The sequence below is a fragment of the Oncorhynchus clarkii genome, chromosome 27, assembly GCF_045791955.1.
Source record: "Oncorhynchus clarkii lewisi isolate Uvic-CL-2024 chromosome 27, UVic_Ocla_1.0, whole genome shotgun sequence".
NCBI classification, from domain to species: Eukaryota; Metazoa; Chordata; class Actinopteri; order Salmoniformes; family Salmonidae; genus Oncorhynchus; species Oncorhynchus clarkii.
In genome coordinates this window covers 20579354-20592454 of record NC_092173.1, presented here as the reverse complement: position 1 = coordinate 20592454, position 13101 = coordinate 20579354, and the positions used below count along the sequence as shown (strand labels likewise).

Below are 13101 nucleotides of genomic sequence, written 5' to 3'. Positions count from 1 at the left end.
ATGGCTGGTGGCATTGTAATTCTGGAGGATCATGTCATGATGAGCCTGCAGGAAGGGTACCACATGAGGAAGGAGGATGTTTTCCATGTAAAAGCACAGCTTTGAGATTGCCTGCAATGACAACAAACTCAGTCCGATGATGCTGTGACACACCGCCCCAGACCATGACGGACCCTCCACCTCCAAATCGATCCCGCTCCAGAGTACAGGCCTCGGTGTATTGCTCATTCCTTCGATGATAAACGCGAATCCGACTATCACCCCTGGTGAGACAAAACCGCGACTCGTAAATTAAGAGCACTTTTTGCCAGTCCTGTATGGTCCAGCGACAGTGGGTTTGTGCCCATAGGCGACATTGTTGCCGGTGATGTCTGGTGAGGACCTGCCTTACAACAGCCCTACAAGCCCTCATACCAGCCTATCTCAGCCTATTGCGAGCAGTCTGAGCACTGATGGAGGGATTGTGCGTTCCTGGTGTAACGCGGTCAGTTGCTGTTGCCATCCTGTACCTGTCCCGCAGGTGTGATGTTCGGATGTACCGGTCCTGTGCAGGTGTTGTTACAAGTGGTCTGCCACTGCGACGACAATCAGCTGTCCATCCTGCCTCCCTGTAGCGCTGTCTTAGGCGTCTCACAGTACGGACATTGCAATTTATTGCCCAGGCCACATCTGCAGTCCTCATGCCTCCTTGCAGCATGTCTAAGGCACGTTCACACAGATGAGCAGGGACCTTGGGAATCTTTCTTTTGGTGTTTTTCAGAGTCAGTAGAAAGGCCTCTTTAGTGTCCTAAGTTTTAATAACTGTGACCTTAATTGCCTATTGTCTGTAAGCTGTTAGTGTCTTAATGACCGTTCCACAGGTGCTTGTTCATTAATTGTTTATGGTTCATTGAACACGCATGGGAAACAGTGTTTAAACCATTTACAATTAAGATCTGAGAAGTCATTTATATTATCCTTGAAAGACAGGGTCCTGAAAAAGGGACATTTCTTTTTTTGCTGAGTTGAGTAACGAAAAAAGTGTTAAATAAATCAAAATACATTTTATACAGTGCCTTGCGAAAGTATTCGGCCCCCTTGAACTTTGCGACCTTTTGCCACATTTCAGGCTTCAAACATAAAGATATAAAACTGTATATTTTTGTGAAGAATCAACAACAAGTGGGACACAATGATGAAGTGGAACGACATTTATTGGATATTTCAAACTTTTTTAACAAATTAAAAACTGAAAAATTGGGCGTGCAAAATTATTCAGCCCCCTTAAGTTAATACTTTGTAGCGCCACCTTTTGCTGCGATTACAGCTGTAAGTCGCTTGGGGTATGTCTCTATCAGTTTTGCACATCGAGAGACTGAAATTTTTTCCCATTCCTCCTTGCAAAACAGCTCGAGCTCAGTGAGGTTGGATGGAGAGCATTTGTGAACAGCAGTTTTCAGTTCTTTCCACAGATTCTCGATTGGATTCAGGTCTGGACTTTGACTTGGCCATTCTAACACCTGGATATGTTTATTTTTGAACCATTCCATTGTAGATTTTGCTTTATGTTTTGGATCATTGTCTTGTTGGAAGACAAATCTCCATCCCAGTCTCAGGTCTTTTGCAAACTCCATCAGGTTTTCTTCCAGAATGGTCCTGTATTTGGCTCCATCCATCTTCCCATCAATTTTAACCATCTTCCCTGTCCCTGCTGAAGTAAAGCAGGCCCAAACCATGATGCTGCCACCACCATGTTTGACAGTGGGGATGGTGTGTTCAGCTGTGTTGCTTTTACGCCAAACATAACATTTTGCATTGTTGCCAAAAAGTTCAATTTTGGTTTCATCTGACCAGAGCACCTTCTTCCACATGTTTGGTGTGTCTCCCAGGTGTCTTGTGGCAAACTTTAAACAACACTTTTTATGGATATCTTTAAGAAATGGCTTTCTTCTTGCCACTCTTCCATAAAGGCCAGATTTGTGCAATATACGACTGATTGTTGTCCTATGGACAGAGTCTCCCACCTCAGCTGTAGATCTCTGCAGTTCATCCAGAGTGATCATGGGCCTCTTGGCTGCATCTCTGATCAGTCTTCTCCTTGTATGAGCTGAAAGTTTAGAGGAACGGCCAGGTCTTGGTAGATTTGCAGTGGTCTGATACTCCTTTCATTTCAATATTATCGCTTGCACAGTGCTCCTTGGGATGTTTAAAGCTTGGGAAATCTTTTTGTATCCAAATCCGGCTTTAAACTTCTTCACAACAGTATCTCGGACCTGCCTGGTGTGTTCCTTGTTCTTCATGATGCTCTCTGCGCTTTTAACGGACCTCTGAGACTATCACAGTGCAGGTGCATTTATACGGAGACTTGATTACACACAGGTGGATTGTATTTATCATCATTAGTCATTTAGGTCAACATTGGATCATTCAGAGATCCTCACTGAACTTCTGGAGAGAGTTTGCTGCACTGAAAGTAAAGGGGCTGAATAATTTTGCACGCCCAATTTTTCAGTTTTTGATTTGTTAAAAAAGTTTGAAATATCCAATAAATGTCGTTCCACTTCATCATTGTGTCCCACTTGTTGTTGATTCTTCACAAAATAATACAGTTGTATATCTTTATGTTTGAAGCCTGAAATGTGGCAAAAGGTCGCAAAGTTCCAGGGGGCCGAATACTTTCGCAAGGCACTGTATGTAGATGTATGTGGGTCTGGTAATGTATCCGACAGCATAAGAAGAGTGCCATGGTTGTTTGACTCATTGTATGGTTATGTATGTGCCCCTGCAGGAGTCAGGTCTGTCTATGTGGATGGGGGACCAGATGACTCCCCTCCACACCGTCCCACCCTGGGCCATCGCTATCATCCTGTGTCTGCTGATGGCCATCTTCACCGAGTGCACCAGTAATGTGGCCACTGCCACTCTCTTCCTACCTGTCCTCGCCTCAATGGTAAGACTCAACACAAAACTCTGTATTAATAACATAATACTAAGCCCTACTACACAATATTACACAATACTACACTACTGCACAATACTACTACACAATACTACACCACCACACAATACTACACTACTACACAATACTATACTACACTACAATAATACTACACAATACTACAATACTGCACTGCTATATTACTACACAATACTACAATACTACACAGTGCTACACTACTACACAATACTACCGTATTACACAACTGTGAGCAGGAATACAATAGCTGTCCAGTCTGGTAAACTGCTCTGACACTCAGACATGTAGAGTACATGCAGAAGCAGTAGTAGTAGACTACTTGCAATGGGCTGCAATACTGTACAGCTCCTTGATGTGAAGTACAGTAGTTACCAGTCTCCCCTATAGGAGTGCAGCATTGAAACTACTCCCAGTGGAAGCTAGCCTACATGTCCTTGTTTGGCTGCCCTGGCCTGTAGTTGCTTGGGTTTAATACATGTGGTCCCCTTCCCTGGGCCCTTCCTTCTATAGCCACCCTACCAAACACACCAATTAAACTCTGTGGCTTGTACTGGTGCCCACCCCCATCCACACTGACGAATGGTATTACTGTGCCCGGTGACCAAGCACTAAGAGAGGACCCAAGCTGGGCCATGCCGGAATGTTCCAAGCTGGGGTATAGAGAGAGGGATTTATTGAGGTCAAAGCCAACAGGAGAGCATGAAGATGACATACGTGTGGAAAAGGGTGAGTGAAAGAGGGAGAAGAATACTGTAGGAAGAAAAATGGGGTTAGTGAACCAACTACTACTTACAGAGAAGTCTGGGAAAGAGAGGTCACTAGGACGTGTGCTTTTGGGTCTAGCTGCTTGTTTTATGTGTCTGTAACAGACTAATACAAAAATGAATCCAACTTTATAATATAACATCCATTATATCCATTGAGGAAGAGCATGACAGAGGGATGAGAATTATGACATGAAAAATGATCTCAGCCATTTTCAAAATAATTACTATCGTGTTAATTTTTTGGGGGAGACTAAACAACTCTTTAGAGGCTCACATTCTAATCTATGTTCTGCTATGACATTGTGATTCTACACCGTTCTGGAGAAATCTGTGGTGCGTTTCCATTCTGCCTGCCATGACTCAGATCCCAAACAACATAGCATGCATCTTAATTGCATCTTTATTGCACACGCCTAATGGACGATTTTGAACCCTAGAATTACAAACACTAAAATCAGATACTTATGAGCCAGTGATTACGGTGCAGAAAAGCAGCACAGAAGACTAGAGTGTTGTCATTAGGTATGCACTCGAAATGGAACCCTATTCCCTATATAGTGCACTACTTTTGACTAGGGCGCATGGCCTCTGATCAAAAATAGTGCTCTATGTAGGGAAACGAGTGCCATTTGGGACTCACCCTTAGCCCAGGCTCAGACAGCTGAAAATGTGTCTGTGTCTATGTGTTTATTTCAGTCCCAGTCCATTGGAATGAATCCTCTGTACGTCATGGTGCCTTGTACTCTCAGTGCCTCCTTTGCCTTCATGCTACCTGTGGCCACACCGCCCAATGCTATCGTCTTCTCATTTGGCTACCTCAAGGTTTCTGACATGGTGAGTTAGAGTACACCATTTTACAAAGATAATATTATCTACTGCATTGTCAATCTTTTTTTATTAATTAACAAAAATAATAATAGCAAACAAATCCTAATCAATTTAGGAAACTTCTTATATTGTCATTTACTAATAAGTTGGGGACAGTTGTCCAGTCCTACAGTTAATTTGATTTCAGTATGAATGATGAATGATTGCTAACAGACCCTGAAATCACACCCAGTTGTGCCTCCCCTCTCTCGCTCCCAGGCTAGGACAGGTATAGTGATGAACATCATCGGCATCCTGTGCATCACTCTGGCCATCAATAGCTGGGGCAGGGCTATGTTCCACCTAGACACCTTCCCTACCTGGGCCAACACTACTGGAGTGTGAGGGTCCCCGGGCCAGGCCATGAGGAACACATGGAGGGCCCCGAGAAAGGAATCAACGTGACTGGTCGTGTTAGTGTGTTGGGTGTTGGGAGAAAAGCCACGTAGCTTCCATTATGAAGGACACTTGAATCACCCTGTAGAAAGAACGATGGATGGATGGGTTTAACTGGAGAGAAGAATGATGAAGGGTGGAGAGTATCACTACTGTACTTTTAATGCTGTAATGTGTTATACAGAATGTCCAGTCCTATTCAAAATGCCCAAGCATTATCTCTATCAAATCAATCAAATGTATTTATAAAGGCCTTTTTACATCAGTCGATGTCACAAAGTGCTATACAGAAACTCAGCCTAAAACCCCAAACAGGAAGCAATGCAGATGTAGAAGCACGGTGACTAGGAAAAACTCCCTAGAAAGGCAGGAACCGAGGAAGAAACCTAGAGAGGAACCAGGCTCTGAGGGGTGGCCAGTCCTCTTCTGGCTCTGCCGGGTGGAGATTATAACAGTACATGGCAAAGTGTTTCTAACGTTCATAGATGACCAGCATGGTCTAATAATAATAATAATCACAGTAGTTGTAGAAGGTGCAACAGGTCAGCACCTCAAGAGTAAATATCAGTGAACATGTTCTCAACTTCTCACTCTCAGACGTAGTTTCTGTTTCATATTTGTTGGTCTGTTTATATCTGAAGACTCAGAGTTGCTTAAAATCCATTTGTGGTTTACTGTTTTTGATTAACTTTTCCTTTGCACAAAATAGCTTCTGAACTACACTACATGCCCAAAGGTATGTGAACACCTGAACACACCGCCTGGCTCGCAGTAGGCGTTCCAATTCATTCCAAAAGTGTTAGATGGGATTGAGATCAGGGTTCTGTACAGACCAGTGAAGTTCTTCAACACCGATCTTGACAAAACATTTCTGCATTGTCATGCTGAAACACGAAAGGTCCTTCCCCAAACTTTTGCCAAAGTTGGAAGCACAGAATCAACTAGAATGTCATTGTATGCTGGTGCGGTAATAGTTCCCTTGACTGGAACTAAGGGGCCTAGCCCAAACCATGAAAAACAGCCCCAAACCATTATTCCTCCTCCACCAAACTTTACAGTTGGCACTATGCATTTGGGCAGGTAGCGTTCTCCTGGCATCGGCCAAACCCAGATTTTCGGTCAGTCTGCCAGATGGTGAAGCGTGATTCATCACTCCAGAAATGCGTTTTCACTGCTCCAGAGTCCAATGGCGGTGAGCTTTTCAACACTCCAGCCAACGCTTGGTATAGCACATGGTGATCTTAGGTTTGTGTGCGGCTGCTCGGCCATGGAAACTCATTTCGTTAAGTCTCCCGACGAACAGTTATTGTGCTGACATTGCTTCTAGAGGCAGTTTGGAACTCGGTAGTGAGTGTTGCAACCGAGGACAGACAATTTGTACTCACTACACTCTTCAGTACTCGGCGGTCCCATTCTGTGAGCTTGTGTGGCCTACCACTTTGTGGCTGAGCTGTTGTTGCTCCTAGACGTTTCCATGGGGAGGCAGGTAGCCTAGTGGTTAGAGTTAGAGTGTTGGACTTGTAACCGAAAGGTCTGTCGTTCTGCCCCTGAACAAGGCAGTTAACCCACTGTTCCTAGGCCTTCATTGAAAATAAGAATTTGTTCTTATCTGACTTGCCTAGTTAAATAAAGGTAAAAATACATTTTAAAAACTTCACAATAACAGCACTTACAGTTGACTGGGGCAGCTCTAGCGGGGCAGACATTTGACTGACTTGCTGGAAAGGTGGCATCCTATGACGGTGTCACGTCGAAAGCCTCTGAGCTCTTCAGTACAGCCATTCTACTGTCAATGTTTGTCTATGGAGATTGCATGGCGGTGTGCTCGAGTGTATACACCTGTCACCAACAGGTGTGACTGAAATAGCCAAATCCACTAATTTGAAGGGGTGTCCACATACCTTTGCATATATAGTGTATGTTTCCATGACCAAACAATGTATGTCATCTTCTCTTTTTGTTAATGTATAGTCTTAGTCTTAGATGAACTTGTTTTGATTTTGCTGGTACTCAATGGTGAAATGTGGTGCATTGTACTTGAACTTTGAATACTGTATGACTGTACAACTTGAGATGACTCTGTACATACTTTATCTCAACTTTAACCGTTGGGGCTGGAAAATGCAAACATATTGAAAACTCAGATACGTGAATACATTGTACAATGGATATTTACTGTGTGCTGACGTGTTGATGTTTCTCCTTTGTTATAACAGTAATATAAAGTGTATTTCAATACTTTTTTATTTCATTGTTGTAGTATTATCTTGATCAAAAGTTGTATATTCATGAGATGTAATATAGTTTATAGTGTATTATATATGGAGTTTGCTACTGTACACTCTGAAATGGCCAAAATGGAAAGGAAATGTCTGGGCTGCTTGCATGTACAGTCAGAGATGGGCAGAAATTACAAGATACAATTACAAAATATCATAAAGATCAAAATATCAAAAATAAACTACAAAATACTTGTATTTTGAAATGTTTTTAATTAAAACAGCAACAACATTCTCAGCAATGGTTACAAAAACATTTTCCTTGCTATGACTGTGATGAGTTGTTGTTTATCTTAGTTGAATGCACTGACTGTATATGTGAAAATGCACATGCCAAAATGAACTGCAAAGCACACCGGGTATTGTTATTGGCCTTGTTTCAGGGTTATGTCTAGATGGGATACAGCTTCACCTAATTCTCCTAACCTGCTATGTAAGTTCTCCTAAACCTGCTACCATATGTCTGTTCATGTAGTTCATTTAGCAGACGCTTTTATCACACCATATTTCTATCAGACTTCTGATACCAATGCAAGGTGAAAGGGAGCCACAAAATGGTGAACCACTATAAAAAAGGAAAACACAATACAGCTCTTGAAAGTATCTTGTTACAGAATACATTGGAGTGTAGTTCAGCCCATTGTAATACAAATGACAAACTACATCTCTGTGTACAGTGCCTTATAGGTACATGCAATCCTGTATACAGATTTCACTAGTTTGATACACTGTTGCAAACTGATCATGTGAAATAAATACAAATAAGAGGAAGATAAAATATGTATTAATCTTAACGGACCAAATATGTATTTTTGAATTCATAATTGTTAGGTGTATATCTCTTTCACTTAAAAGAACAGTACATTAGGTAAGTGTTGCCTGGGAAGCATAATGTTACTTAACCTCAGTTGCTATTAATAACTTCATTCAGCCGTGTGCCATTAGTTACATAATGAAATGTGAAATTGTTGGTTTTCTTGGAAAATGAATCACTAACCCAGGATAAATTATTTCAAGGAGAATGGCACATGAAATGCTGTCCTTCCTGGAACATTGTGAAAATATATTGTACCTTGTCCACATTTCAGTCTGGACAGAAGCGTTGTTAAATGCAGTCAAGAACACTGTGTACCTTTCTTATATATAAAGGAATGACCTATTCTTATACAAATAGATTAAAGACATTGCTTATCCCTAAAGAGTGTGACTTACAGTGCAGTTTGAAATACAGTATATAGATGGAGGGGAGCTGTGCCAGCATTAATGTCAGAGGTTGTTTTTGTATTATTTTGTTGGCTTGAGTTATGTTCTTCCATTCTTACATTCATTACAGTTGAAGTCGGAAGTTTACATACACCTTAGCCAAATACATTTAAACTTAGTTTTTCACAATTCCTGACATTTAATCCTAGTAAAAATTCCCTGTCTTAGGTCAGTTAGGATCATCACTTTATTTTAAGAATGTAAGTGGGTCAGAAGTTTACATACACTCAATTAGTATTTGGTAGCATTGCCTTTAAATTGTTTCACTTGGGTCAAACATTTTGGGTAGCCTTCCACAAGCTTCCCACAATAAGTTGGGTGAATTTTGGGCCATTCCTCCTGACAGAGCTGGTGTAACTGAGTCAGGTTTGTAGGCCTCCTTGCTCACACACGATTTTTCAGTTCTGCCCACACAATTTCTAGAGGTAATTTCTAGAGGTCAGGGCTTTGTGATGGCCACTCCAATACATTGACTTTGTTGTCCTTAAGACATTTAGCCACAACTTTGGAAGTATGCTTGGGGTCATTGTCCATTTGGAAGACCCATTTGCAACCAAGCTTTAACTTCCTGACTGATGTCTTGAGATGTTGCTTCAATGTATCCACATAATTTCCCTCCCTCATGATGCCATCTATTTTGTGAAGTGCACCAGTCCCTCCTCCAGCAAAGCACCCCCACAACATGATGCTCCCAACCCCGTGCTTCACGGATGGGATGGTGTTCTTTGGCTTGCAAGCCTCCCCCTTTTTCCTCCAAACATAGCGATGGTCATTATGGCCAAACAGTTCTATTTTTGTTTCATCAGACTAGAGGACATTTCCCCAAAAAGCATGATCTTTGTCCCCATGTGCAGTTGCAAACCGTAGTCTGGCTTTTCTATGGCGGTTTTGGAGCAGTGGCTTCTTCCTTGCTGAAGGTTATGTCGATATAGGACTCACTTTACTGTGGATATAAATACTTTTGTACCTGTTTTGTACCATCTTCACAAGGTCCTTTGCTGTTCTTCTGGGATTGATTTGCACTTTTCACACCAAAATATGTTCATCTCTAGGAGACAGAACGTGTCTCCTTCCTGAGCGGTTATGACGGCTGCGTACTATTGTTTGTACAGATGAACGTGGTACCTTCAGGCATTTGGAAATTGCTCCCAAGGATGAACCAGACTTGTGGAGGTCTGCAATTTATTGATTTTTTCTGAGGTCTCTGCTGATTTCTTTTGATTTTTCCATGATGTCAAGCAAATGAACACTGAGTTTGAAGGTAGGCCTTGAAATTCATCCGTAAGATACACACACCTCCAATTGACTCAAATTATGTCAATTAGCCTATCAGAAGCTTCTAAAGCCATGACATCATTTTCTGGAATTTTCCAAGCTGTTTGAAGGCACAGTCAACTTAGAGTATGTAAACTTCTGACCCACTGGAATTGTGATACAGTGAATTATAAGTGAAAAAATCTGTCTGTAAACAATTGTTTGAAAAATTACTTGTGTCATGCACAAAGTAGATGACCTAACTGACTTTCCAAAACTACAGTTTGTTAACAAGAAATTTGTGGAGTGGTTGAAAAATGAGTTTTAATGACTCCAACCTAAGTGTATGTAAACTTCTGACTTCAACTGTATAGAATAAATAGTTTTATTTGTGACCTATAAACAACTATAATAGGAATTAATGTTGTCAGTTATGGTCAAAGTAAGCCCTTTGTAAGAAATGCTGTACATTTAATCAAATTCCTGACTAAATGTGGGGGAGATTCCAGGTTTCCTGATTTCCTGGTGCCTCCCTGTATGCAGATTATTTGACAGATATTATTTCAAAATAATATGAATTTATTTATTTTAAGACAATTATTGATGACATAAGTCAATGGTGCCACCTGTCAATGATTTTAGATAGCGGTATAATGATGATTTATATGGTTTGACCATCCATATCTGTTTACACTTGATTGATATCCAGATACAATGAGTGCCTGACTTCCTTCAGAGGTGTTCAGGAAGATCTGATTACAATCACAATGAGTCTTTTAATCGTCTACACCTGTATAAAGATGTGGACACAATCAGAATGTGAACAATATCAAGACAAGGATGCATGTTAGAAGCAGGTATCAACGGGGCTCTAGAGAACGTTTTTGAACAGCAAACAGGAGATAACAAAGTTTCAGTAGCAGTCCTCTTTGGCTACTCCTTAGCTATTTCTCAACTTAATGACTAAAACATGCAGACTTTAACAGCTGACTCTGACAGTACTATTGTTTTCGTATGCTCCTTTTCTAAGTAATTTGTGGTTTGGTGCATAGGCCCACATAATCCATAAACTTAGTACACAGTACACACACACAGCACAGGCTTTGGCTGAATGGCTCTGCCTGGGGAGAGAGAACAGAATGTGTCACTGTCCCGTCACAGAGAGATTGCATGAACCTGGCGAGGTCAGGAGATTCACTAGAAACCCTATATTGTTGTACAGACAAAATAGTACATTTCACAACCTCCTATTGATAGTCTCTAAGGCCATAGATCCAATTCATTACAACACACAGTAGAGACATAGTGAGAATATTTCAATAACATGGGAGAATCGTATAGAGATGGTATGTTTCATAATCTAGACAAGAAAGCAGACAGTTCACAGACACTACAGGTTTTAAATGGTTGAATCCTACAAGACGATATGGCCATTGACAGCTAAAAACATCCCAAAACTGCACTTTATTGTTGAATATGGAGGAGGATAGAAACCTCAAGAGGCCGAGAGGAGAAAAAAAAGAAAGGAAGGAAGTGTCACGCCCTGGACTTAGTATTTTGTGTTTTCTTTATTATTTTGGTCAGGCCAGGGTGTGACATGGGTTATTTATGTGGTGTGTTTTGTCTAGGTTTTTTTTGTAGGTTATGGGATTGTGGTTAGTGGGGTTGTCTAGAAAGGTCTATGGTTGCCTGGAGTGGTTCTCAATCAGGGGCAGGTGTTTATCATTGTCTCTGATTGGGAACCATATTTAGGCAGCCATATTCTTTGAGTGTTTAGTGGGGTGATTGTTCCTGTCTCTGTGTTTGGTTGCACCAGAATAGGCTGTTTAGGTTTTCCCACGTTACGGTTATTGTTTTGTATTGTTCGTGTTTATCTTTTATTAAAGATGTATCGAAATAACCACGCTGCATTTTGGTCCTCCTCTCATTCACCGGAAGAAAACCTTAACAGAATCACCCACCACAAAAGGACCGAGCGGCGTGGTGACAGGTAGTGGCAGCAGGAGTAACGAAGTCTGGATTATACGACTTGGGAGGAAATAGACAGGTGGGCGGTCGACCCAGGGAGAGTGCCGGAGCCCGCCTGGGATTCGCTGGAGCAGTGCGAGGAGGGTTATAGGAGAATGGAGTTGGAGAGACGAGCACGGCGGCGTGGATGGAGGCCCGAGAGTCAGCCCCAAAAATGTATTGGGGGGGGGCACAGGGAGAGTGTGGCAGAGTCAGGAGTCAGACCTGAGCCAACTCCCCCTGTTTATCGTAAGGAGCCAAGGAGGAAACCAGAACCAGAGCCGGTGTTGGAGGTGAGCGAAGCAGAGACTGTGAAGGAGTTAATGGGGAAATTGGAGGAGAGAGTTATGAGGGAGTTGTTGTGTTGGTGCATGAGGCACGGAATTCACCCGACGGAGCGTGAAAGGTGATTTGATGGCACCTGGGTCAGCTCTCCATACTCGTCCTGAGGTGCGTGCTAGTCGGCTGGTGAAGATGGTGCCAGCCTCACGCACCAGGCCTCCTGTGCACCTCCCTAGCCTTGCACGTCCTGTGCCAGCTCAGCGATACAGTGCGCCTAGCAGTGCTAACCATGGCGGGCGTGGTACTGGTCAGGCACCGTGTTATGCGGTGGAATGCACGGTGTCCCCAGTACGCGTGCTTAGCCCGGTACGCTACATCTCAGCTCCTCACATCTGCCGGGCTAGGGTGAAGATCCAGCCAGGGCGGTTGGTGCCAGCCCTGCTCTCAAGATCTCCAGTACGCCTTCACGGTCCGGTCCATCCAGTGCCACCTCTACACACCAGCCCTCCGGTGGCAGCTCCCCGCACCAGGCTTCCTGTGCGTGTCCTCGGCCAAGTACCACCAGTGCCAGCACCACACATCAGGCCTATAGTGCGCCTCGCCTGTCCAGCGCTGCCAGAGCCTTCCTCCTCTCCAGCGCTGCCGGAGTCTCCCGCCTGTTCAGCGCTGCCAGAGCTGCCAGTCTGCATGGAGCCGCCAGAGCTGCCAGTCTGCATGGAGCCGCCAGAGCTGCCAGTCTGCATGGAGCCGCCAGAGCTGCCAGTCTGCATGGAGCCGCCAGAGCTGCCAGTCTGCATGGAGCCGCCAGAGCTGCCAGTCTGCATGGAGCCGCCAGAGCTGCCAGTCTGCATGGAGCTGCCAGTCTGCATGGAGCTGCCAGTCTGCATGGAGCCGCCAGAGCTGCCAGTCTACATGGAGCCGCCAGAGCTGCCAGTCTACATGGAGCCGCCAGAGCTGCCAGTCTGCATGGAGCTGCCAGTCAGCATGGAGCAGCCAGAGCCGCCAGTCAGCATGGAGCAGCCAGTGCCGC

General features: G+C 43.4%; 1 protein-coding gene across 1 annotated transcript; it reads left to right on the top strand.

Annotated features, from left to right (window-relative positions):
• LOC139385730 (Na(+)/citrate cotransporter-like) lies at positions 1 to 5020 on the top strand. Its single transcript, XM_071131005.1, has 4 exons — positions 1 to 87; positions 2768 to 2929; positions 4420 to 4557; positions 4810 to 5020. Exons 1-4 carry the CDS (start codon positions 1 to 3, stop codon positions 4933 to 4935), a joined length of 513 nt encoding a protein of 170 aa, XP_070987106.1. The 3' UTR covers positions 4936 to 5020.
• The last annotated feature ends 8081 nt before the right edge of the window (positions 5021 to 13101 follow it).